A 27,936-nucleotide genomic window follows, 5' to 3' on the forward strand; every position below is an offset into this window, starting at 1 on the left:
TTTGCATGCAATTTCAGATTCACTCCCTGCCACATGTTGCTCTGCTGTGGAATGCAACTGAAAAAGGGGCCATCCCTGACATGATAATCAAGATGATATTCGACTGTAGAGAGGCAGGGAGCACAGCAAACCCCATATCCATCAAGCCTGAGCCCCGGAAACCACTGTTACCCTTAGCATTAGACATGTTTATGTTCCAGCTGCACTGTGTGAAGCAGCCACCCACTCACAATGTATTTGTATGGGGTGTAGGAGTGTGTGTGTGTGTGTGTGTGTGTGTGTGTGTGTGTGTGTGTGTGTGTGTGTGTCTAAGCATGGTTGCCGTATCGCTGTTCCTGAGCGGACGGTTTCACATTCACATTTTTCTGCTGGCTGATTTAACAGAGGAACAGCTTAATTGGGGTTAATTGTTCCAATCCATCTGTGAAGCTGTGTGTGAGCGAGAGAGAGAGAGAGAGAGAGAGAGTTTGTATGTGAGCGTGTGCAGTAACATGGCAAGCCCTGAAACCCAAATCCAAAGCCAATGCTCCCTCACTTTCATCTTATTCATACATTCATGAAAAAATAAACATGCGGGCCTCGAGCAGAGCAGGGGAGGGCGGTGACAGAGAGGGGAGTGCTGGTTCGACGGGAGAGGCAGCTGGCCGCCTCCCTTCCCTCAGCTACCAGTACCATCAGACTCACATGACATCCACCAGCCGCTCGACTGGAAACGCTAAATAGGGGCTTTTCACTTCATGTGTAAAGCGAGTCGTGTGTGTGCGAGTTAGTCACCTCTCTGGCCACTGATGAACTCCTCCCTGCAGCTTTGCATCAGCTGCAAGATCCACTTGTGCTGAGCGTAGATGCACTGCCATGCTGGGTCGCCCGGAGCGTGCAGGTCAGACAGGTACCTACACGTGCACAAACACACAGGTGTGAAACATCTGCATTCAAAGAAGAAGAAGACCTCTTCTGGTGAGACGCGCTGGCTTGCAGGCACAGTAAACATCAAAAGGAAGGAGGAGTGAGCAAAACACCAATCACGGCAAATTCTATGAACTGTATCTACAAACACTTCACCCTCTTATCCATCTGTCATAATTCCATAATCATCCCTCTCCCAGGAGTTTATTTGCTGGGCATCACTCAGTGACCTGTGGGCTCTCAGATGACTCTCTGAGCTGTGGCCTGGCTCCCTCTGCTGTCATCCAATGAACCAACTGCTCATTTGTTTCTCATTAGGTGGCATCTTTCAAAAAGGATTGAGCAAGACTCGCAGGCACAAAACGCACACATGCAGACAGCTCCCACCGTCCACGGCAAGAGTAAACAGGAGCTGAGTGGGTGTTCAGAGCCGTGCCTAATGCAGCAGGATGAAAGATGTTGCCGTGTGGTTGAGAACTGGTCTCTGTGATCCTGACAGGTCGGTCTTAACAATAACAAATTGGGAGAGACCACAAGTATGAATGGGCAGAAGGAGGGGGGAGAGGGAAAGAAAGGCAGGGAAGAGGGGAAAAATAGAAACAGAAACAAGAGAACGGGACAACAGAAAGCTGAGAGGACACCGTGAACGTTCAGAGAAAAGTGAGAGGCAGACAGAGGAAAGTGGACGGAGGATGAAGTTCTGGTAAACGATGACACAGCCAGGCATCAAAGAAACCAAACGACATGTAATGAAGGCGTATAAGAGATATGTCATGACTTTATAGTTCATGTACACAGACTGTTTCGCAATGTGTAGAGATTGTGTGACACGTATCAAGACAGAGAAATGTCAAAAACAAACACACTGCAGGATAGTGATGAAGGAAAAAAGAACTGCTTCACATGTAGATAATGAACCCGTTATGTGAAAACACATCAAAGAGTAAGAGATCTATAAAGACCACGACATGACGACTGGGAGAAATACAGACAGATGGTATGAAATAGCCTTCGCAGGGTTATGAAAATGTTTAAAGACCTGATGTATCTCTTCTGGTCGTGCAGTGTTGACGGGGTCTGCAGCAGTTTCTCCAATAGGAGACTCCTCAGAGCCGAGATCCGCGTCTCAACCTCAGCATACACTAGAGCAGAGAAACGGCAAAACCATTGGATTCAAAGAGTGTTTTTTTTTTTAAACTTAATTTCATTCATTTGTTGAGATAAAAAAATTAAATAAAATGTGTTTACCTTTTTTGAAAACAGGGACTTCTGTATTGCCAAAGAGAGATTTGGCTTTCTCGTAGTCATTGATGACCACATCGTAATCACCCTGAGAGAGAAAAGTCAGTTCAGTTAATAATGCAGCCCAGGACGGGTTTTTTTTTTCAACTTAGCAATCGTGACAAACACACACACTGTGTATTTAAGCCTCTCTAGCTCCACCCTCTGGATGACAGCCATCCATGCTGCAATTTAAAACAAATATACACACTGTAAATACTGGTGATAGACAGTGCAATGGAAAAACTGTATTTAAAAAAAGAAAAAGTAACAATTCATGATTTTAAAGGCGGCTTCACAATCATAATAACAATCCCATTTGTTGCCGAGCAAGTTTGCACTTCCAAGAAATTTGCCTTGGTGTATTAAGTGCATACAGTAAACAATAAACATATTAAAAAGGGAATATACAATAAAGCAAAGTACTGCTACGGTCAAGAGCATAAATACAGAATAGATATATTACAATAAAAAAATTTAACTTTTTATAAAGGAACAGAAGGCTGTACAGTTCCTACTGCTTTAGAATCATAATGTTAAGTGCTCCTTTTGTCTTGTAGGACTGTCGGAGTTCTCAACGCAGCTCGGGACAACTAGGAGTTATAAAAAACCTGACGTCCACATACAGAGTTTCTGCAGTCAAATGTAAGACTTTTAAGACCTTTTACCAACTAAGCCCTAAATTCAGGTTTTTCAAGCCAAGTATCGCTAAACTTGGACTTCCCCATAGCTGAAGAATAAAATCTGTTTTATGTCTGTTGTACAATCCGAAAGAGACTTGCGCCAATAACACGAAAGCTGATTGGCTGCAATATACTGTAAGTTGCATGTTGGTCTGATTTGTAGTCGAATACAGCGAAATTATATTTGGACTAGCGAAAGAAAGAACTACAATACCTAACTACAATATAAAAATAAAATAAAAAAGGGCATTAGAGGTAGCATTGCATGGACGTAGGAAAATAAAGACCTGTTTAAAATTATTTAAGACCTAGAACACAATACTTCAGATAATTTAAGACTTTTTAAGGCCTAAAATTTTGATTTTGAAATTTTAGACTTTTTAAGACCCCGCGGAAACAAATGCATTTGACTCATAACTGAATTTACTAAATGTTTTTAAAATCATGACAATAATTACTGCCTCAACAATAAGCACACTTTAATCAACGCTTGAACAAAAACTCTTATCACGAGTGTGTATATATATATATATATATATATATATATATATATATACACACACACACACACACTCATGATATATACACTCAAATTATGCTTTTACGGTTCCACATTTGTTCAGTAGTGGCAGCTACGTCATTAGTTTGTTTGCTGTTCTTTTGCATTATGTTTATATGTATATATTTATGTATTTAATTGCTACTGTAAGGCCAGTTTCCTGTAATATAAAAATAAAATGAAGTCTGGCGCTTGGGTAGCTCACTTGGTAGAGCAGGCACCCATATTTAGAGGTTTACTCCTCGACCCAGTGGCCGCAGGTTCCACTCCGACCTGTGGCCCTTTGCTGCATGTCATTCCCCCTCTCTCTCCCCTTTCATGTCTCCATCTGTCCTATAAAAACAAAGGCCTTAAATGCCCCCCCAAAAAGAATAATAATAAAAATAAAATGAAGTAAAGTGCAGTGAGGTGAAGTTACATATGGTGGTGGACTTTCAATGGCATGGGAAGCTTCTCATGTGAGACATTAGGTTTTATGAGGATTGCTCTGCTGGGTTTTATAATAACTGAGGAATATTAAGCTACAGGACATTTTTCTCGGTTCCCATATTTTCAGATGACAATGTCCTGTTATGACAGCTAAACAAACTCAAGATTGGTTTCATGAACACCGAGACAAAACAACAGCCTCACAAATAACCAGACCTAAACACTCCATGCAAAGGGAAGTTCTGAGAGTGCAGACTGTAAAACAGATTTGCACCTCCTCCATCACTCAGAGAGCTGAAGGCTCTCCCCTACGGGATGATGAATGATCCAATATCTCACTGCACACAGCTCGGATGACAGCGTTACAAGTGCACTGGTGTGGAAGCAGAGGGAGGCTGTATATATTTTGTACGAGGCACTTAATATTCATACATGTGCTGGTGTTTCTATTTTGTACATACATGCATGTGCATATAGTACCTTTTGGATATTGCGTTCAATGTTGAGTGGCAGGTTAAAGAGAAACTTGAAACGTTGCAGGACGTTGAGTGCATTGCGTGTGGAGTCAGCTTTGTCCTTCCGCCCCAAGACCTCCTGGAAAAGAGTGTCTGCAGTATTACTCGCTCCTACGAGAAGAAACAGAGAGAGAAAAAAAATAAAGAGTGAGCGAAAGCGAAAGAGGCAGGAGCAAATGAGAAACTGGGATACTATAAAAATAAATGTTGATACCAAATTTCCTTTTTAATGTCGGCCTCTGGTTTTCTTCCTGCTCTGTAAGCTACCGGACACAGTGGAGACTGAGCTTGCTAAGGAGAAAGTGACAGCTATCTCTTAGTCCGACAGCTTAGTGGAACCTTGCACGACTCAGGGGCTTCATGGGTGGCCTCGGATGTGCCGTTAAATACAAAAAATAGTTCTTCTAATCAAAACAAACCCCCACCACCAAAACAAAATCCCTGAAGAGAGAAAAAAAAAAAAACAGCATGGGACCCAACAGAGGAATATTTCATATTTTTCACATGCCAATCTGAGTTGTCATGAAACATAAGTATCGATTTTGTGATTGGCTTATTGGTGCTGCGTGTTTGACGCATTTTTGGGGGTGAACGGTGGCCTGGTGCCACAAGGGCCCACAAGTCTGGGGCTGCGGGGATGAAAGCCACGTCCGGTGTGGAGGTTTATTTACTCTAGACTCCGGGAAAAGGACCTGCTTATTGACCCTCCATTAGAGGAGTCCCATTATCATGTACGAGACAAGAGGGTGGGAACACAGGATCTGCCGAGTGATCTGCTTGTTAAAACGGGGAAGATCTACAAAGGCGGCTGAACATACACAGTGTGCATGTGTTCGGTTAATGGACGGCGTATCAGTGTGCGATAAGTGTGGCAGCGCAGAGCATCTGTCTCTTCTCATAATGACTTTGACCCTTGTGCTCTGTGAGTTTTATTAGAACATGTTCAAATCAACCCAAGGATAAACTGTAAAGATAAGTCAAAGTAATGTGCAGGGAGAGAAATACAACCCAAAAAGAGCTCTTTTTATTACCTCGACCTTAAAAGAAAACATAAAACGAAGACAAAATACAAAGGTTATTTAGAAATAAATATTAGAGAAAAAATAAAGCCATTCAATAATAGACAAGAAAATAGTTTTAAGGTTTTTTTTTGTAAATGTATTGTAGGATTTGAGGGTGGGCCTTCATTCTTGATGTATGTGTGACATCAAGACATCAACTCAAAATCCACTTATTAGCTTTTTCAAACGCCAGCTAATGGAGAGAAAGATCAAGGCTATTCACTTCTGACAACTAAGATCATCTTTTAACAGAGAACGGGAGTTACAATCTCCTCCCATGATGGTGTGGCCAGTTTTATTTGCTGAGGAAGACTGTGAGATGAAGTTTTATTGTTCTGAAAAAGCCAGTAACTTAGCCTTGAGTTGAGATTGTTTTGTCACCACGTAATAAAAGCCCTGTATCCTATTGAGTTCCCTCTCTGAATTGTATCTTGCTTGTAAAAAAGTTGAGGTTTTGGAAATAAATGAGCCAAAAGGGTGCGAGGATTTGAAGGGGTTGGGATTCAAATTAATTTTCTATATAATATAGGTTGCTATAAAAATTAAACTGGCAGTATGAAAAGTAAAGCTAAATCAAAGAATGATAAAGGGTGTACAGAAAGTGACTTACTTTGCTAATTATACCGATTGATTTAGTTTTTCAATTTCATACAATTGAATGAAAGAAAAAGAATGATAAATGATAAATGAAACGGATGCGTGAGATAAAGCTGTTTTCACACATAGAGGCAATTCACTTCTCGTTCCTCGCTAAAAGTTCAAATCATTTTAACGTTGTTGCGCAACCTTGCCCCTATTTTTACCTGTTGCTGAGTAACGTACGTTAACATCCCATGGTCTCTTGAATGTAACACACCTGTAGCAAGCTCCTTCGTAGCGATAAAAACAAACGTCGAAGCGGAGCTCCGTGCTACAGAGCGGCGATTGCAAGTTGTTTAAGCCGCTACAGACCTCCGTCACAGCTCGGTTGTATCAGCAGCATTTAGTAGATGTGTTGAGCCGCAAAAGAGTTCCTCAGCACCGCCTCTGGTGCCCCGCGTCGTGCTCCTTCAGGTCAGCTGTAGCTGGTGGTTCAGTTATCCCAGAATAGGTGACTCTCAGCTGGGGACAGTGCACTGCGAGCGGCCGGTCATTTCGGCGGAGATTACAGATAAGTAAGTAATGAAACGACTGGTTAAGAAAATAATCAGTGTTAGTCCCTGTCGCTGCCATGTTGTTTGTGTATCTCTATGGCAAACGCGCGGGGGGGAGGGATGAGCCCGTTCGGAGCTACGGGAGCCCAGAGGGGAGCGTCGGCGGATGTTAAGGAGAAAATCGATTTTTCATTTAAACAAATCCATGTTAACTACACATTCGAGTTAATCGATAAAATCGATTTATCACCCAGCCCTATGTGAGCTGTAGCCTACATTCACCACTTCTAACCAGAGGCAGAATATGACGTAATCTCTGAGGTTATTCTTTCACAGCGCTGTGCAATGCCAACCGGGCAGACACAGCAGTTTTCATCAGACTCACCCTGGGTCGGGTTAATCAAGTTTTCTGCTAACTTACAACACTAATAACATTACCGTTCTCTCTGCACACGGTGCCTTTATGTGCAAAGATATTTCTGACCCAAAAACTTGAACCTGTACATTTGCGATTTCTCTTGGGGCTGGACTCTGAATGAGGAGATGCTTACTGTTGAGGATGTTTTCTAGTCGTTGGGTCATCGATCCCTCCACTCTCTCTGTACCATCCGACTCCAGCCTCTGGTGGATCGCTGCAACACAAAAGCCAGAATTCATTTGTATTGTTGGAAGAACTGTGAAGAAGGACTGTGATGGAGAAAATACAATGAAATCCACAGAGAAAAAAGAAAATCAGAGAAATAAGAAATGTTAGCATGAACGTTGAGTTGGGACAAAATGTGAAAAAAAAAAAAAAAAAAAAAACAGAAACCGGTTCCCTACACTTTAGAGTAACCAACATGTAATCCCCTGAGACGAGAACATTTTCAATTTCAGGAACCGAAGGTAAAACAATAAACAGGCCCTACCCCAGTGATAGATGGGAGATAACCTCGCCGGTTCTCCGCCCACAGATGTTGCTATTGAACCCAGCAACCCCCCTTTGCCTGTTCCCACGCCAACTGAGGACCTGACTTTGCACCAGCAGTGACTGTACTGGATCAATTCACCTAACCAAAGCCATTAACAGCACAGTTTTGTGGTCTTGGGACATTGGGAGCCCTTTGACCTGGAGGTAATGTGAATCGAAAATGTTTCAACTCTCTGAAAAATAACATTTGGGAGAGCAGCGCTGGAGGTCTGGATGCCAAAAATGACTGCTCAGGGGAAGTGGGCGGAAAATCTCTGATGGCTTGTATCCATCACTTAGCATGAAGAGCTTTACGCGGGAGAGGGAATTTGAAAAGAGGGAATGAGGGGAGAAAACAGAGAGAGAGCAAAAGAGGCAGAGCGAGCGGTGTGGCTACCCCAGTGAATAAATAAATGGTGTGCAGTAGTGGGCAGCCGGGTGCTGAGAGGGGCTGGGTGGGTTTATTGACAGAGTGGAAGAGAGGTGGAGAAGGCTTAGGAGAGACCTTCTCATACATACTTGCGGAGCGATTCAAATATGCAACAGGCAGACATCTCAAGAATGAAGTTAAGAGACAGAAACATGGGGGGGTGGGGGGGAATTATAACGATCCACTCATTCCTGTTCTCTCCACTCTCCCTGCCTTCCTTCTTCTCCCACAACTACAAATGCTCGCTGTTAGCGGAGCTTGGAGACGGCAGAGGGAGCCGGAGGCAAAGTGAAGGGGGAGAGTTCTGTAAATAAATATGTGGGTCCACTCTGACAGACAGAAGCCTCAAGGCAGAGACCGTGGTATTCCTAAAAAACACGCTGTTCAAACAGGCCATTGCCCTAATCAGTACGGACTTCGCTGGCCCTTTGGTGGACCTCTCGCAGCTCGGCAGAAAATGCGGCCAGGCGCAGGTTAGGACAAAGGCACGTAGACGTGGGAGTATATACGGGAGAGCACAGGATTGATAGGGCTGAACACACAGGAAGACTGAGACACACACACTGCAGGGCTGCTTCACGTCTCCACCCCCGACCCCCCTCGCCTTGCTACCAGCTGTGTGTCCTCTGCAACTGTCACACACTGAAGGGCTGGTGACGTCACGGCTAACCTAAACATCAGGTCAGAGTCCGGATAACAGACGCAGCCAGGACCTGAGGAAGAGCTGCAGCTCCCACTTTGCTTCCTGGAACCGTTTAGGGAAGAAAAGAAAAAAAAATGAATAAGAATAAAAATACAGTGTCCCTGGATTCTAAAGCTGGAGATGTTTTGACTCCTGCCGGGGCCAGGGGCTCGGGGAATAGGCCCTGGGAATCTGGCATTTTTGGAACACGGTAGCCGTTCCGTTTCCTGCATCACTGGGAGACTTCCTGTTCACACAACAATGAAAAACCTCAAATTTCAACATTTTTTGTAGAAACAACCCTGGTCTCCCCTGACAGACTGTCAGTCAGTCAATCAGAGCCGGAGCAGCTCTGTCTCAGAAACATGAGGCTTCACGACCAAACAGTCGCCATGCCCAAAATCTTCACTGGAGTGTTTACAGGGCCACTTGGTTTTCTTCACTGCAAAGAATTCCCCTTTGCAAACAACTAAAATATTACATCAAACTAAAAAAAATAAGCCTATTGGGTAAACACTAATGGCTGATTTCTGGAAACTAGCATAGAACTCTGACCACTACAAAACGCCATCGGTCCTCAAAACTAGTAACGACTTGATACAAGCCGTGACACTTCAGAAATTCGACATACAGGTGCTTGTAGGGCCGCACAATATATCGTTATTTTTTTTTTTTTATTGTCCTCGTGATATCCACTGGCGCAATAACCATATTTTTTGTGTTAGTTGAAAGAAAATATCAGTAGAAAACTGCACTTTAAAATGGAACTGTCACTTTTTTTAATGCTGCCTTTTATATTCAAATCAATGTTCAATAAAAGAATGTCGGAAATGGTTTCCTTTTATTTGTTTTAAATTCAACAAGCTATTAGTTGTATTTTAGCAGAATATTTAAAGCTGCAGAAATGCAGAACTGAGTACACTTACTACTGTTCATTTATCGCAAATTATATATATATATATATATATATATATATATATATATATATATATATATATATATATATATATATATATATATATATATATTAGGGGTGGGGGGAAAAAATCGATACAGCATAGTATCGCGATATCTTTCATGGCAATACCGTATCGATACACAGATGCCAAGTATCGATCTTTTATGATATATGTCTTGGTCAGTTTGACAATCACATTTTGCACCAATACAATTGAAGTGAGATGAACAAACAAAGAAATGTATCTTTTTAGATAAAACAGATGTTGACAAAATTGTCCTTTCGGGACATCATTTGAAATTGGGAAAAACCTGAAGTTGGAAAAAAGGTAATACATTGCAATATATCGCAGAATATTGCAATATGTTTAAAATCGCAATAATATTGTATCGTGACATAAGTATCGGGATGATATCGTATCGTGAGGCCTCTGGTGATTCACACCCCTAATATATATATATATATATATATATATATATATATATATATATATATTTTTTTTTTTGCGATATTCGACAACGTCATCGCATATGGCATATTTTCCTCATATCGTGCAGCCTTAGGTGCTTGACTACATTATTTGATGAAATACCCATTTGGCCTCACAGCGTCCTTCCAACTTTCTACACCCAGTAGCATCTGACTAAGGTAAAAAAATAAATAGTTTACATGTAGGACCCTGTGACTTCATGTGAAACCCATCCGAACCGGAGACGCTGTGTGAGTGATGCTGCGTTACATCTCTGGGTCAAGCCTCAGATACAGCACTATGTACACTAGTCTGATCTGCACAGATTTAGGCTTCAATTCCTACTGAGCAAATCCACATAAATACATGCAGTTGAAAGTAGTGTGTTGTCTTCATTTATGTCCCGAGTTGTCCACTATTCTTCATACATACTGTCATTTTAATTCAAATATAAATTTTCTCTTGCCTCTTTTTTTTTGTTACACAATGAGTTACGGGCTTGACATTTTAAGCTTTCTTTTTTGCCTCATGTAATCAGCCATGCACCAACTTTTTTTCTCCTGATACCATTACGATACCTCATCTCTGGATATCTGCTGATACAGATTCCAAATTCAAAATCAACATTTTAAATCTGTATACCACCTACTGTATCACTTTTATGTAAAGTACTTTGAGTACACACTTCACTGTGGTGATAAAAAAAAACTAAATACAGCAGAAACACTTAAATGTATAATGACATTGACAAATAAACTGTATTTCATGTGTTTTTGTCAATCTGGTGGATAACAAATCTGCTTAATAATTGATGGGTTATTTAAAAAAAAAAGAAGCCCAACTAGTGTCATTTGAAAAGATGCTTCTGCTAAAAGAATGGATGTTAATCTGGGTGCAGCTTATTTCTTACACCATAAAAATTTGTAAATTCGTTTGAGGCCATGCAACTTGACCATGCACTTCTGATCGGCCCTTTGGAAGCTCTTAAAAATAAAACCCTCGCATAAGAAGTTGGCCGGAGCTCCCAGTCTTGTTCTTTCCATTTGCCAAAAGCCGACATTAGCTAACTAACCCAAACAGCTCTGTAATTAACAAGATGTGTGGTTTGCAGATGCAAAACTCTAAACTGTGTGCTTAAGCACAGAGTCCATAGTTCATTAAAAAAAGAGACATGGGATTTTGTTTTGCTATTTCTGTTGGAGATGGTTAGCTATACTGGAGAGCAATTAAGAAGCAATTAGCGGGGACAAGAAATAGAGGGAGGGAGAGGAACCCCACGGATATTGAAGTCAGAGTCTGACGCTTGCTCTAAATATTTTCTATCCGCCTCATTTCGTTTCCAAGATTTGGCTTCTCCTCCCCGTTTCCACCTTGCCGGCAGCATTACACTTGCATTAAAAAGTAACTCCAGACTTCTATTAAAGTCATCAATAAATATCTCACATGCAAGCAGAAGTGAAAATAAACAGGAGAGGAGACCAAAATGTCTTGATGGTGATTAAGAGGGCTGGAAGCACTACAGCAACTTCTAACACAGCGAATTCTGAACAAGGAGAACACACAAGCACCCTGTTAATTTCTCTTCTTTTTTAACAGCTAATTTCTTTTAAATTTTCAGCTACATCTCAGGTGAGGTTCATTTAGAATGACTAAGAACAACAGAGACCTGCCAAAACGCAGCTGAGAGACAAAGAAAGGATTCACAGTTACTCAGACAGCTGTGCTAACTAGGCCTGGCAGCGAGAGGTTGCAGAGCTGGCTGCTAGCAGCATGTCGGCTGGTATGTCGGTTTGGCTGACCATACCTAGTGTAGAGAATATCTCCACTTGAGCTATCCATTCTGGGCTACCACTTCATTTTTTATGACTCCGAGCCAAATCTCGGCCGAGAAAGGATGTTGTGGTGCTGTAATGAGTCATGATGAGAAGGCAAGAGTCAGGAAGTTTGAAAAATGAACTTTAAAGTCAAGTTGCTGGTCTAAATATGAGACAATGTTTTTTTTTGTGGAAATTACATTTGAAAAGTGGGAGTTTTGAGGATAAAGTGAGTACCTGCAGAGTGAGCCTGTTCCTTCATGATAATGTTGTATTGTAGCCTCATTGTTGATGAGCTAGCAAGTTTATTGACGTTTATAATTAGCGTATCGGTTATGGTTAGTCAGCTCTAAGTGGTTAGTGAGCCAAGTTTAACCTACAAGGGACTCTAATGGCTCCTGTACATTATATTTAGTTGCCACAATAGAAAATAACTTAACAACAAATGAAATTAGTGGAAAGCATAGAAAATCTCGGTCAAAAGGCACAGTCTGGAAAATTGCTTCCAGCTAAAAACAATCATTCCCAGCTCTTCCAAAAAGGCTGATCATAAAGGAGTGTCTGTTAGCCGCACTTGAAAGCACAAGCTACATAGACGTGAGATTTATATTTTGAAGCAGGATTCATAATTTCTTGGTCACCCGGCCGCACAAAGAGTAAACACTGTCATACTATCGCCTTACTATCAAGTTGTTACCAAACAGTTGCGTATATACACATCCAGCAGACAAAGAGCAACGTTGTTTCTCTTAGAAATGATACAGAACTAAAAAGACCACTTTGGTTATTTTGTCTCAAATTATTTACTGTATTTTATATAAATTTGACAATACATTTAGAATGTGTTAAATATGCTATATCTGCCTACCTCGTTTAATTCAATGTGTTCCTAAACAAAACAACAGGTGTTGAAAAGCGGGGCATTTTATAATCAGGCCAATACAGTGACTCCCATCCTGTCACACAGGTCATAAAGCATCATTATGCCCTCTAGGTTCACAGGTCACTCGAGTCCATCCATAGTGTATTGCTTCCTCCATCTGTAGGGACTGTACAGTTCCCATTGGGCCAGTGGGCACACAGTAGGCACGCTCAGTCTGAACGTGAGAATGACTGTGCATTGTTCCCATTGGTCATATTGGGTCTGTTATCAGCACTATCAGTCCTAATACTCTGGCCTGCATTGTGTTGGGCTGCTCCGTTTATTTAGATTCAGCCACTAACAATGAAAACATTGCCTCTCTCCCAACCGGGGCACAAACATACGGAAAGCAATAATAATAATGATGGAGGCAGAAAAGTGTACGTATAAATAGTAAGGGGAAGTAACTGAGCGGCTATGGCGGGAGGAGAGAGTAAACAGACAAAAGTATGAATGATGAAGTGAACAATTGATTTGAAGTACCTGGCAGAGCGACAGCAGTCAGTCAGTCTCGGCTACCTTGAAATCTTTTTGGCATCTGGAAGTTCATGTGGCCAAGTGTGTGTGTGTTTGTTTGTGCGTCCACTTCCAAGCTCTAGGGAGAGTCGAGTGAGACAGGTGAGAGCTGATCTCATTTTGATGAAGGTGAATTAGCCGTGTTGTGGTTGGCTTGTGTAACTGTAGTACCGAGGGCTAGGAGGGTTTTCACACAGCGTCCAAATGAGCCTCTTTAATCAACCGCTGCTAAACCGCATGTGGAGGGGAAAAACTCCAGAGACACGCACGCCTGCACGCTTTCCAAAAATCAAAAGCTCTTTTTCTGAGCAGAGATGAAGAGTGATGATTTGGAAGGCCGTGTATTAATTGTGGGCCATTTGGTGCGATTCCATAGCACACAAAAATGTGTTAATCCCTCTCACCTGCCAGAGCGTCCTGGGCCTCAAAGAACGTACTGAGGCCTCCTTTCACATAGGCCAGACTCCCCTCATTCTTCTTAGTAGCCTGCTTCTTCAGATTATTGGCCCCAATCTTCAACTGCTCAAAACTGAGGAAACAAAATGGTTATGCCATTATATTAGGCCTGCAAATTATTACTTTCATTCATTCATTCATTTGTCTAGGTAATTGTAAAATGCCCATTTCAAGAGTCCAAGATGATGTATTTGAATTGCTCCAAAAAAGCCAGAACCAACAAATGTTTGGTATTTTTACTTGATTACAATCAATGGCGTGTTTTTTACTTTTCTAATTGATTGGTCAACTAATCATTTACATTATATTGACAATATTTTGCCATTTGATTTCAAAAGGCATTTGCACACGAGCATCTATCTCAGAAACACAACCACACGCAAACATGCGGCAAATGTGAGTATTTGTGTGTCTGTGTGAGTGTCCTCACTGAGTGAGGTTTCCTCCGCAGGAAGAAACAGTCACCCAGCGAGGTCCAAACAGAGGCCCCTGGTCATGCTGGATCCTGGGGTCTGGGTTACTGGAAGGCTAAGCTGGGGGAGAGGAAGCCAGGAGAGTCCAAAATAACTCTCCTCTGCCCTGACATGACAGTCGACGAGTCAACGAGGCTCGGGGCTTTTTGGGTCAGCAGGCTGCCTCGTCTACATACCTAACTGCTCTCTAACGGACCAAATGACCATGTGAAGATTCAGCCAAGACACTATACGATCAAAGTGTATGTTAAAAAAGTATTGTCTAGACCTGCTCCATATGAAATGCGTCATGAGATAACTTCTGTTGTGATTAGGCGCTATATAAATAAAACGTACTTCACGTAAAACCAAGCATAACAAATTGTCTCTCCACTCTCTGTTTGTATTCTTTTCTTTTCAATGTAGCCACTGCCATCTCCCCATCTGTACAATAGGGCTGCATTTAATCTATCACTTATTTTCTCAATTAATGGTTAATATCCATTAATTACCTGGAGCCTGTGTGGTTTTCTATGAGGTACCAGGTGGCAGAAAAGTTCTCACTGGTGAAGTCTCCACTCATTCCTGGAAATGTCAGCTCCATGTCTTTCTGTGGGATTTTGCCTCTGAGAAAAAAAAAACAGATTAACAAAGATGATGACAGAAGAAAAGCAGGATAAAAGAAGAACTCAACTTCATTAACATGAACATAAGAAAAACAGCAAGGATCAAATCATGCAGTACAATCGGACAAGGACATGAAAACAGAGACAAATAAATGTATAAATATATTAACGACAAATTGTGAGTAAGAAGGGGTTTTGGAAAAATAATTGTGTAAATTGTGAGATCATTATATTTTTATGTCATGATGGGGGCAGTGTTGTCCAGCAGGGGGCAGTGTGCAGCCAAAAAGTACCCAGGCTGGGAGAGCTTGGCGTGGGAAGTGCAGTGTGTGACGCCTGGGTGCCCCTGGAGGACCCAGCACTCATTAGGGAAGCTTGATCTCTACTAATGACCCATGGCCTACACAAACCAACCCCCACCACCACCACCCACTCTGCAGTTACATACACATATGTAGAAAAACCAACAGACGGACAGTACAGTATAAAGGTCTGTTAAACAGAAAATCCATATACTTGGTGACGTATGCTAAAAAAAAAAAAAACAGCAGCTCTCAGTAGTTAGTACAAACACATACACACTCATTCGTGTATATGGCATAATATTATTTCTGCAGAGTTGTTGCAATGGTCAAATGACTATATCACAACAGAGTGAAAGTGCAAATGGACGTACAACATTTTGGGCACTAAATATTATTATTACAGGTGGAGATGTTGCAATGGTTAAGATGAAAAACTGAGGGAAATTGCAAGCTTCAAATGTATAAATTATCTGTATCAAAGAGACAGAGGTAAGTGTTATGTTTTTTTTTTTTAACCCATCAGTTATTTCTGTGTGGTCAAATTGTTTTTTAATGGTCAAGAAGTGATTGTAATTGAGGGAAATACAAGACAACTCAAAATGCTACTGGTGTCGTCCCATACCACAGCTGTGCAACTTTTGCTCTTTCTAATATATGATAATTGGTGTCCTTTTCTGGAACTTCAAGTAGTATGTTAGAATGAAAGCAAATGAGGCTAGCTGAAGGCACTCTCCCACTTCCTAATATCATTCACTTGCCTCTGAAAGTGACACTTCAAGTCTCTCACGTGTGCAGAAGATACTAAGCAGACAGAGCTTTTTGCTTTTCAAGCTTGGCAGTTCAGCAGACATCAGGTGTTGCACTACATCATTATCCAAGCATTACACCTCTGACAGAAACCAATTCGCTGATCAGATGTGACAGTTTCCTCTACGATCCTGAATTGGTGATGCATATCTAATATTACATGTATCACTCCAGTTTGTGTTAGCTCCTTTAATAAGCTCTTAGTAATCTCTAGCTGTATTTCACTTAAGTGTGCGGCACTGTTAAAACCTCTGAAACATCTGCAGAGCTGTGCAATCACACAGCAATCAACAATATTAACTCTGAACTGCAGCATTGTCTGTAACAAGCAAGCTTCCTTGGTTATACTTGTTTGCATTTGTTCAAGTTCAGAGTAAGGGAAAAATCGTGTGGTAATATTTAGTAACAACTAAGGTCTACGTACAGACTTTTAGTTTCATCTAGTAACTTTTTAATCTACATTTATGAATCACCTAAATTATATCAAGGCCAAGTATGACGTTACAAACAGCTGGTGCAAACATCTACAGCTGAATGACCATCCAGTGACATCACCGACACAAAGATGCGCACAAGAGTGATGCTCTTTTACTAACAAAGCTAGTTACTATTTTATTTTACAACTCTTCCTGTGTCAGATCAACACATTACCGTCAAAGGGAATTGTGTAGACCTTTCATGCTGCATGTTTAACACAACCCTGGGAGAGGAGTGAATGGTACAGCCTGTTTATGGGGGTCTCGTCTCTGGCCACGAGCGGTCACTTGCCCCCGGCCCCTCTAAACCAAACAAACGTTAACCCAGAAATGCCAGAACCTGACAACACAAACTATACATCACAACGTTTGCACTCTCTGCCAGGCGCGTGGGAGCGCCACGCTGCCTGCCTGCCTGCTCCTAGGCGGTACACAAACGTGTGTGGGTCGCTGCCTTAGTTCTTTCTAAATCCCTTTCTATCGTCCGCCGTCCTCTCTGCTTTATACACAATTATACTGTTTCCACTCCCTGTGAGCAGCGGTTAGAGGCTGTTCAGCCATTGCTGTGTTGGCATAATATTTCAAACGCCTGCATATGGGGAGAGTTTGTTTCTGTTTAGGGATGTAAACCATGAGTCAATGACCAGAGCGCATGTGTTTATGGCGGTGTGATTGTGCTGAGCGATGTTTGTGTGCGAGCGTTTGTGTGTTCTCCGTCCATACTTGTCTATATCGATGCCCAGTGGATTGCTGGGCCGCAGGGAGAGGGGGGAGATTCCTTTGTTGCGGTCGGTCCGCATGTCGTAGTAGTTCATCTCATCCACCCACACAGCGGACTGGTCCAGGATACCTGCGGGACAGGACACGACAGGAGATGGCGTGACACACGTCAGGGAGCTCAACAACACATCCCAGATGTGCACTCACACTCACACACACACACACACAAAATTACAAACACGCACATGTATTATATTTTAATTTGAATTTACTTTATTTTAACTAGGTTTCTTCGCATTGTAATTAAACAAGTGCAAATTCTGTCTACTCTACTCTGTGCATACACCACCATTTACATGTTCTGGTAAAGAGATCTACAGTGGCCCGAGAAAGCTCAATGCACTGCAACTTCAGAACTACATGCAAAAGAACAAAACACAAATAAATCAATAAAATCTCAATTTGACAACAAGCATTGCATTTAGGAAAACCTGGAAATAAGTCAAACACAAGCCGTCAGAGAAACTCGTTCACCAGTTTGACAACGCGTATAAACGGGCTGCAAATACCGACCAGGAGACACACAAGTCATGAGTGAAAGGCTAATGCTGTGTACAGCCACTCTGTCCAGTAATATTGGAATCATAGAAACATATAACATATATAATTTAAATAAACATTAGCTCATTCTCCAACATCATTGATGTATGGTTGATTTCTGCAGATCACACAACCAGGTGTGTTCCTGTAATCAGTTTTTTTGGCCAATGGGTTTCTCAATTTGCCTGTGTTTTATTTACTTGCAGTGTTTTCTATCAATGTGATGTATGTGTTGCCAAAGCGGCGAAAAATTAAAAAAATTATTTGCTTGTGTTTTGTCTATTTTAATGTTATTTTTTTAAAGTTGTAGACCAATTTACAGTTAAAAAAAAAAAAAATTATAAACTGTTTAAAGTGTTGAATCGCTAATGTAAATAATTATTAGCTGCAGGGTTAGTTGCAACTTTTATCTGCTCCTATTGTCCAGGCTAGCAAATCAAATGTTGAGTCTGGGGAGTCTTACCAATCCTCTCTGGCCTGAGCAGTTTGAATGAGACTGTGGAGGTGCCGAGACCCCCGGACTTGGTGGTGACAATGATCTCTCCCTTGTCGTCTTTGGCTGGACCCACGCGGCACACTATCTTGCTGGCTGACATCCACTCGGCTGTCAGCAGGCAGTTATGGCCGCAGATCGACAGACCTGGGACGGAAGGGAGCGAGGGAGAAGGTGAAAAGGGTGAGCGATACAGCCACACAGTGACAGCACAAATAAACTACATGTGGCACCGACACACACACACACACACGCGCACACACACACACACACACACACACACACACACACACACACACACACACACACACACACACACACACACACACACACACACACACACACACACACACACACACACACACACACACACACACACACACACACTCTATATAACAAGAGGAGCTCACTCAGACAGAATTGGCGTCTATCAGCAAGTTTAGTCAAACTGTCACCAGGGGCCAAAGTTCAAGTTGGGGTCACGATGGGTGTGGGTGGCCGTGACCTTCCTTCCTCTCACTCAGCTCCTTTAAGCTAACGTGTGTCACTTCAGTGCTAAGTAGCCCATTACTGGCACAATGTGCACTCTGCCCCTACATCTGTCGTCCTCTTTTTAAAGCCTCTTGAAAACTATTTGGACACTCGAAGATTGACACGGGGATTACTGTGACAGTTCCGGCCGAGGGGATTCCGAATGCTTCACGTGTGTATAATCAAACATCATAAAAGCCTGTGAAAGCTGATGAATAAATAGCCCATAAAACCGTGAATAATATGGCAATTAGAGCCCCATTTCCTGCCTCTGTTCTCGAATGGCCACTTTGTTTTAATACGCAAGCAGTCACACACATTTGTGCATATCTAATTGTCTAATTCCAGGCCCCAGGGACATTCGTGGTCAGAAATAGACCTGTATCGCTGGCCAGAGCACGGCTTTTCAAGCATGGAGCAGTGTGTGAGTCCTCTGGACTGTCCCCCCCCCGCCCCCCGTCCCCACCTCCACTCAAACCAAAGAAGTAGGGTAGGAGGAGGAATTGGCAAACATGAGGGAAAATATCGGCACAGAAAAAGTGTGACGTTCAAACACATAATGAGAACAAGATGGAGGTAGTCCATCTGTGTGGCTCTTGAAAATCATAAAAAAAAGACACGCCACCAATAACAGCAACTCTATTTTCACATTAATGCATGTTGATAAGCTCCTAAGTTTCTCAAACTAGGCATACGGTATCTAAATATTTACAGAAACAAAAATGTGAGAGTTGGCAGAATTGTCACAGAAGAAAGCAAAACTGAATTACAAAACAGTATAATATCTTCATGTTTTATTTGGTTGGTGTGCAGGAGTTATTGGTTTGTTTTCTCTACTCACGTTTTTGGAGGATTTCACTTTTATTGCTAAAACTTTGAAAGAACACTTCAAATGAAGTATTTTCACATCTGCAATACATTCTCAAAGGATGTATTTAATATTATAACTGCAAAATTAAATGGTTAAACAGATTTTACATTTTCAAATGAATTTTACTTAGAATGAAAATTACTTAGAAAATACTTGTTTTAATGCAACACATATTTAAATGTAAGTATAAAGTCTGTTTAAAATAACAGTTAATTATTGCTACGTATAAATGTGTACAAAGAAAAAGTTGCATTGAGACAGGTTTTTTTAAACAACTTACTAAATTGCCATAAGAGTAAAACATAAATAGTGAAAAACTGATGATATTCTTATTCCAAAAAGGGGAAAAAGAACGAGGCGTCCAGTCCACTTACTTATCATATAAACAAAAACAAACTTTACACCAGCCTGTTTAAAAAAAAGGGGCCGCTGTGGTTTGTTGATGGATAAGTTAATAAAGTCAGTTAATACGACTTAAGTTACAAAATACTCTACATACCAGAGCAGAAATGAAATGACAACAATGAAGCAGCTATATTTACTCAACATTAGTGTCCCTATATCTCAAATAAAGCGACTACCACAGAGAGAGAGGAAAAAAAAAAAAAAATCATCACCTAAGAATGATCATTTACGATAAAACAAATAAATGTCAATGAGCCGTGTGCTGATCTAAGAAATACCTATACACTGTTTATTTATCTGGACGTATTCATTAAAGAAAACAATATCAAGAGGAAGACAGTGAAGATTGAAAATGCATGTCTTCATTCCCCATGAAAATCTATATTGCTGAACAGCAATTCATAAAAAAAAATAAACAAATATAGAAACTACAACATTTTACCAAGACTGAGCTGCGTGTGTGGTTAGTCATGTGGTTATAAGTGCGTTACCGATGAGGTCGGCTGGGCCCGTGCCCAGGTTCTCTCCGCGGATGGTGACTTTGGTCCAAGCCGCACCCTCCTTGGGCGAGATGCCCGTGACCAGCGGGGGCTGACGGGCACGAGACATGGTGGCCTGAGGCAGACAGGAACACTGGGTCGATCAGCACCTGGACATGCAAAAAGACAGGCAGAGAAGGCATACATTAGAGCAGTGTTTTTTCAAATGGGGGTACGTGTACCCCTAGGGGTACTTTGGGGGACTGCATGGGGGGGAGGGGAGGGACGTAAGATTTTTTGCAAAAATGTTTTTTTACAAGGCTGTAGTTAGGCTACTTCTGTCTTTTTTTTCTTCCTTACTTTTTTCTACTGTCTCTTTTCTCGAAGTTTTTGTTAATATTTTCAGCCTATTTTCGCCTGTCTTATTCCAAGTTTTTGTCGCCTTTTTCCATTAGCATTTAAATGTTGTCCAGGTACAAGGCTGTTGTTTAGTAAATCTATCGCTGACATCGCTATCGCTGTATTGTTCCTTTTTATATAGATTCTTTTTCTACCAAAACTTATTCGCACTGGTTAGGGGGTACATGGCTTAAAAAAACTGTTCAAAGAGGGTACAATATTGAAAAAAGCTTGAGAACCACTGCACTAGAGGACATAGCGAGTAACACAAAACTCCACACAGATCAGGTAACACATGTGAACAAGTTACAACATCTTCTAATGACGCAATCGATAATAAAAATCACTTTACATTTTCTATTTAGCGAAAAAAATATATATCAAGGCATAGGGAAAATAAACAGGGATAACTCTGGAAGCTCAAAATGCTTCTGAAGATATAAAATATGCAAATTATTGCTTTAAAAATGCAAAAACAAAGCATTGCCAGATGACCGCACACAAAACACTTACACCCAACTGTATTAGAAGTATCTGCAATCAACCATAGACCCTCCATGTCTTGAAAGGGGGATCAAAAATAATCTTTACGTCAACGTGGAAGCGTAGCTGGTGAACCCACAACCCTCTCCTGATAATAAATACGATACATTATTAGTTTTAATTTAATTTGAGTGAATTACCAGGCAGCCAGATATTTAGATTTGTAGAACTGAATGGGGACAGCAAAACTGGAGCAGCAGTTGGCTGGCAGCTAGTGTTAATTTCCCACCCTGTAGGTCTCCAAACAATGTATGCATTGCAGCAGTTATCTCCCAGATAATAGGAAAAATAGAGAAGGGAGCCAAGAATGAAGGAGCAGACAGAGAGCAGGGAGGAAAGGAAGAATGTAAACCTCACAGCGAAGGATAAATAAACCTGGCCTTCCCAATCATTCCACATAAGCCCACACAATACAGTGCAGATTGTGGTACCAACGAAGGAGCGCCCATGCAAATCAGTTCAAAAGGAAGACAGGGAAAGATTCCAAATGAAAAAATGAAAGGATGTATTTCAGCAGCACAGATGTTTGCTAATAAATTACTGCCAGCTCTCCAAAAGGATGACAATCTATACTCTCCGAAGCGGCCTGAGCGAGGCTTCCGCCGTTTTGCTCCGCAGCCAAAACACGTTCTCCACAAACAATGCAGGAGTTCACACGGACCGGACCTGCAAAAAGTTCATGGTGGTAACCCTTTGTACAGTTATACGGTCACTAATTAGGTGTAGGCGTACAACTGAGGTGCAATGCGAATTCCAAGAACCAATGGGGGCGCCTATATCAAAGGAAATCAAAACTGACAGAGCACGACATTGATTAGTCTACTTGTTAGAGAGATTTCCTGTAAAAAAGAAAATCTAAGTTTCAACCCCTGCAGCAGCCAGTGCAAGCACCAAGAGCCATAAACCAGGGCTGAAAATGGTTTCTATCATTGTTGAAAATTACATTCACATCAGTCTATAAAATTATTTAAAAAAAACTGTGCAAAAATACTAATCAAAATCTCCCAGAGACCAAATGTATCTTCTATCTATTCTATCTATCTCTCTAGTTTGATGAGGCACTCGGCCTAAAACCCAAACATATTTCAAGTTTATAATGATATATAACAAAAAAGAATGTTGGCATTGTGGCTTCATAAATGACTTCTTGATTAGTCTGTGCTTCCCTAACCCTGGGGTCGAGAACTTATGGGCTGACCTGATATGCAAACATTAAATTTGTTTTTATTTTTAATAGTGCATAATAAGTTAGTTAAGTTTAAATCATGTTAATTTCTTTTTTTTTCAACCTTTACCGATAAAGCTAAAACAATTAGTTGATTAATCGATCGAAAGAAAATTCATTGGCGACTATTTTGACAATCATTTCAGAAAGAAACAAGACATTTAAAGTTGTCAATTTGGACTTGGACTTATGGAGATCTTTCACTATTTTATGACATTTTATAGACAAAATAATTCATTCATTAATCAAGTCATTCCTTAATTCAGTAATGAACATAATCGTTAGTTGAGACCCTACTTCACAGGGCTGCACTATCTCATTAGACCTGGTGAGTTCAAATAAACATCAGTGACAGGTTGTGCTTTACACTCTATTATGTAAACCTGTAAAAACCCCAATGCAACATTCTGCCATAAAGTCTACTTGTCTACTTTTATGTTCAGTTTTTGGTGACACGGTCATAGAGGTGTTAATTCAATTATATGTTTTAGCATTGAGGTTAGTGATGGTGCTGTACTGGACTGAAATATATTGAGAGATATGTGTAATATTCTTCCCCGGCATGTATGGGTAATCAGTTACCAACATTATTGTTTTCCATTGACTGACTTTGACAAATTAAAGAGTTGAATCATTTCAGTACATAGTGTGAAAACCTCCATAACACTAAAGTCCCACCAGCTCACAATTTATCAATTGCTGAATATTTGGCTCATGGCACTAAGTAAATCTCCCCTAGACTTCCGACTACGGATGCATGATATAGCGACTCAATATCGTTATCGCGATATCACGTTGCGGAATATTATATCGAAAGTGTCGCGATAAGTATGCAATATTTTTTTAATATTTATTTTTATTGTTTCTAATATGTCCTGTTCTGTAGCCATGCTCTTTATTTATTGTTTTTATACTGTCCAACCAGTAAAACATGTCCTGTTCTGTAGACATGGTCATTAATTATTTATTCATGTTGGACCAGTCCAATATGACCGTCAGTTGAAATAAACCTTGTGTTGTAAGAAAACTTGTTTTATTTGTTATGAATCTATTTTGATACGTATTCCCATAACTTTAGTAATTTTACATGTTTAAAAATATCGAAATTAATATCGATATCGCAATATTCATAATCAATATCGCAATATCACATTTTGTCAATATCGTGCAACCCTACTTCCGACCACAGATTTTCATTAGTGTCATAGGGAAACGTATGGCACAACAAAAACACAGAAGCATAAAAACCTACAGAGGGACAGCAGCAGCACACGTAGTGACGCTGAAACCTCCAAGAGTAGGAACCTTTCGGGTAAAACCTTTCTGCCACAGACCCACCCCCCCGATCGCCCTGACATCCCGGAGTTAACGAGAAAACTCCAACGGGATTTACCTCATGTTGTTGCTACTACCCTGCGCTTGTCAGAGGAAATGGAGGGGCTATGGATCTGACATGAAGTAGATAAGAGGTTAACAGGCCTAAAACAAGAGCTTGGTATATCCTCCATCAATCCCATATGTTTAGAGTGGGAGTTGCGAAGGGGCAGAGGATCTTTATTTTGTATAATTCCGATTCTGCTTCCAGGATTGTTTCTAGATTATCCTCCCCCCCCAATCTTGGAAATACACGTGCACAAACACACACACACACACACAACACACACACACACACACACACACACACACACACGCTGGGCAGAATGACAGCTCAGCTAGGTTGCGTGCAAGGGGCCCGAGCTGGTGTTGTGTGGTCTGTGTGTATGCGAGTATGTGGAAGGATCTGCGGAAAGGTCTGGGCAGTGTGTGTGTGTGCGTGTGTGTGTGTGTGTGTGTGTGTGTGGTCTGGGTGTGTGGTCTCTGGCGCAGGCCTGGGGAGAGCCTGCTGACGGCTGGGATGAGAAAAGAGCCGCTGTGTTTACTTTACTCTGGGGGCTGTGCATGGACACGGGAACACTGCCCAGACCCCTCTCTATAACACCAGCATGCTCGCGCACGCACACACACACACACACACACACACACACACACACACACACACACACACACACACACACACACACACACACACACACACACACACAAACAAACTAACTAAGCGGACTCTTGCAAAAGTCTCATGTCACACACTACCACAAAACCCCTGTAAACTGGGCAATAGAAACTCTGTATAACTTTATACAGACCGGGGACAAACTGAGTGAATTTTTCCTTAAAGTAGCATGAAGAGGAAAACAAAACAAAAGGTTTCTGAAGCTCCAACTGGAAACCTATAAGGTAGGCGGCATTTTCCACAAGAGGGATGAAGGTATTAACCTCTAGGGGGCATCAGAGGATCCCCACAAGAGTATACCCCACACTCTTCCAACATGTGTCAAGCCGTGTAGTACTGTGAAGGCTAAATTTAATCAATGACAACACACAACCAGATTTAGCCCCTTTTCCTCTCGCACAATTCTTTTCCAACCATGATGCTGTTAGCCCCAACCCTAACCTCTCTCTCTGGTAATAGGGCTCAAAAGGCAGGTTTGTTTTCCTTGGAGGATGCCTTACAAACAGCAGGGTTGGCTCTAATCTGTGTGGTAGCTGTGGAAGGCTGAGGCTTGGGATCTTCTTGCAGCGCTGCTAACCAGTGACATCCCTTCCTTGACGTTGTGCTCGAGTACGCAGACACAAAGGAAAGACGTTTCATTAAAGCGCCAAACAAATCAAAATGCCACATGCAGTACACCCCAAAAAATATGTGCTCAATCGGTCTGGGCTAGAGGGCAGCAACAGATTTCTTTTTCAGGAAAAAAAAGAAGAAAAAAAAGAAGTTTATTTAAAAGATATTTGTGACTTATGTCACAGAGTTTCTGCAGGTTTCACCAAGTCAAATTTAAGACTTTTTAAGCCCATTATGAATAGAATTTAAGACCTATATACCTACATAAAACAAAAGTCAGATGTCATAGTGTGGAAAGAATGTCTGAAACAATTCCCAGATTTCCTCAATGGACATTATAGGACTGGGGTCTAGATTGGCTGTAATATAAGTTGCATATTGGTCTAATTTGTAGTCATATTACAGCTAATTAGAATTGGACTTGCAACAGAAAGAACTATAACACCACAGAATTAAAATAGAACATTTCAAAGCGCTGCAGGAACATTTCAATGAGCACTGGAAGGAGGGGAAATTAGGGCCTGTTTAAAATTACTTAAGACCTACAACACAATATTTTTTTTTAGACTTTTTAAGTCTAAAAAAAAAGGAAACGGAAACGCTGTGTCACTCAGATTAGAACATGGGCATGATTTCCCCCATGCTACTGGGGTTACTACAGAGCTTGGAGAGACAATGGCAGCACACGCAGAGAAAGGATACTGGAAAACTATTTCATAATCACAATTATGACTTTGGCTTAAACAATTAATTAAGATGGTGTTATTGATGCTTTGCGTTTCAAGCACACACGCTGATGCATCAGGTCAAGTGTTTCCTATTGACTGGTAAACTGTCTGACCTATCACACGTTTGTTTCAAGCACACAGGGCTGCAGGGAAAAGCTAACAGTAAAGGCAACTACATTTTTAATACAGGATTAGATCATTTGTAATTGGTTGTTTATTGGAATGAATAGTGTTGTTCAGTAGTCGCTGCTACTAAAAAAATCAAACAGCAAAAAAAAAGATGTACTTATATTTTTGAAATCAATATTACAATATTATGAAAGCAAAAAATTATAAAAGCAATATTATGATATTAAAATATATCACAAAAGGTACAAACCGCATAACATAACAGAATTTATGTTGATTGCCATTACCTGCGTTTCATTGTACATGCTGACAAAAGTCTTTAAAAATGAACAAAAACATGAACTAATTTTGCAAGGATTTTAATTACAATTTGCTTGGAATCATTCACTTGCAAAAACAATTAACAAGATACAATTCCACTAACAGTCGATTAACAATAACATTAAACTCATTGTGGAAGAATGCTGAATGGTTTAACAATACAGTTTCCCTTTTCTCATTTTCTGCTCCTATTTGGGGGTTTTAGACATCTGACACATCACTTTAGGATCTTAGAAATTGCGATGGACATATTTCACTATTATGACATTTCATACATTAAAAGAATTAATTGATAAATAAAAAAAAAAGTAGCCATCATATTTTAACAATAACAATCGTTAGTTGCAGATCTAAAATTATTACCCAACCTCATCTAAGACTGAAGCCATGTAATTGCAGATTCTCAGGTTCAAATAGGGAGATTTGTTGAATGCCCCCCCCACCCACCTTATTCTCTTCCTGTTCCTTGTCTGTCTACACTTTGTGCTAACAAATAAAAGGAAGTAGGAAGTAGGTATACCAAAGAACAAACATCTGGTCTGGATTAAAAAAATCTTATTAGTTTTCCAAATAATGCACCAAAATTAATTGCCAGGGGTTTAAACACCACAGGTACTCCAAAACTCCTTTGGCTTGCTTCCTATTTCAACTTCAAAACATGACCAACTCTCTGCAGCACCACGGACATGGGGATCTATCTACCTATATCAGCACACACACACACACACACACACACACACACACACACACACACACACACACACACGACTACATCATGAATAAGGCGTTCATACCTTAGATCATATGCTGCTCTGAGCTCAAATGTGACTCACATATGGCAGTGATTGGCAAGTGTGTGTGTGTGTGTGTGTGTGTGTGTGTAAGAGAGAGTGATGGGTTTAGGGGGCACAAAGGGACCCATTTAGACAGCTCATCACCCTCACCCCCTCCGTCTCCCATCAGAGCAGCTAACTCACCACACACACACACACACACACACACACACACACACACACACACACACACACACACACACACACACACACACACACACACACACACACACACACACACACACACACACACACACACACACACACACACACTTCACTCCGTGCTCCCCAACATTACACAAACACCAGATTCCTTCAAAGATCCCCCCCTCCCGACTCCTCTGAATGGACAGAGCGGGCCAAACATCACCCAGCCTGAGACGAGTGGTCCGATCACACAGGCTGGACCAAGCTTTGAACAATCCCCCGCAGTGTTCGCTCACACCCAGGCCGCCACATGCCTCTAAGATGTGGAGAGGGCCATGTAGCCAAATGAACCATAATGTGTGTCAACTGTATCCTATTTCAAATATATGGATCACATCAACATGAACCGTGCAGGTTCTGT

The 27,936-nt window shown here is 41.1% G+C and overlaps 1 protein-coding gene across 1 annotated transcript in view; it reads right to left on the minus strand.

The window, feature by feature from the left end:
- Nucleotides 1-27,936, minus strand: part of exoc2 (exocyst complex component 2) — a 59,914-nt gene that overhangs the window by 24,209 nt on the left and 7,769 nt on the right. Inside the window, exons 2-11 of the mRNA XM_039811819.1 lie at nucleotides 20,541-20,698; nucleotides 18,213-18,389; nucleotides 17,153-17,279; nucleotides 14,728-14,841; nucleotides 13,712-13,836; nucleotides 7,119-7,199; nucleotides 4,339-4,484; nucleotides 2,155-2,236; nucleotides 1,946-2,048; nucleotides 775-893 (exon numbers count right to left, since the gene is read on the minus strand). Of these exons, the coding sequence (XP_039667753.1) occupies nucleotides 775-893; nucleotides 1,946-2,048; nucleotides 2,155-2,236; nucleotides 4,339-4,484; nucleotides 7,119-7,199; nucleotides 13,712-13,836; nucleotides 14,728-14,841; nucleotides 17,153-17,279; nucleotides 18,213-18,389; nucleotides 20,541-20,658 (1,192 nt within the window). The 5' untranslated portion in view covers nucleotides 20,659-20,698. The remainder of the gene's footprint in view (nucleotides 1-774; nucleotides 894-1,945; nucleotides 2,049-2,154; nucleotides 2,237-4,338; nucleotides 4,485-7,118; nucleotides 7,200-13,711; nucleotides 13,837-14,727; nucleotides 14,842-17,152; nucleotides 17,280-18,212; nucleotides 18,390-20,540; nucleotides 20,699-27,936) is intronic.

The sequence above is a fragment of the Perca fluviatilis genome, chromosome 9, assembly GCF_010015445.1.
Source record: "Perca fluviatilis chromosome 9, GENO_Pfluv_1.0, whole genome shotgun sequence".
Taxonomy (NCBI): Eukaryota; Metazoa; Chordata; class Actinopteri; order Perciformes; family Percidae; genus Perca; species Perca fluviatilis.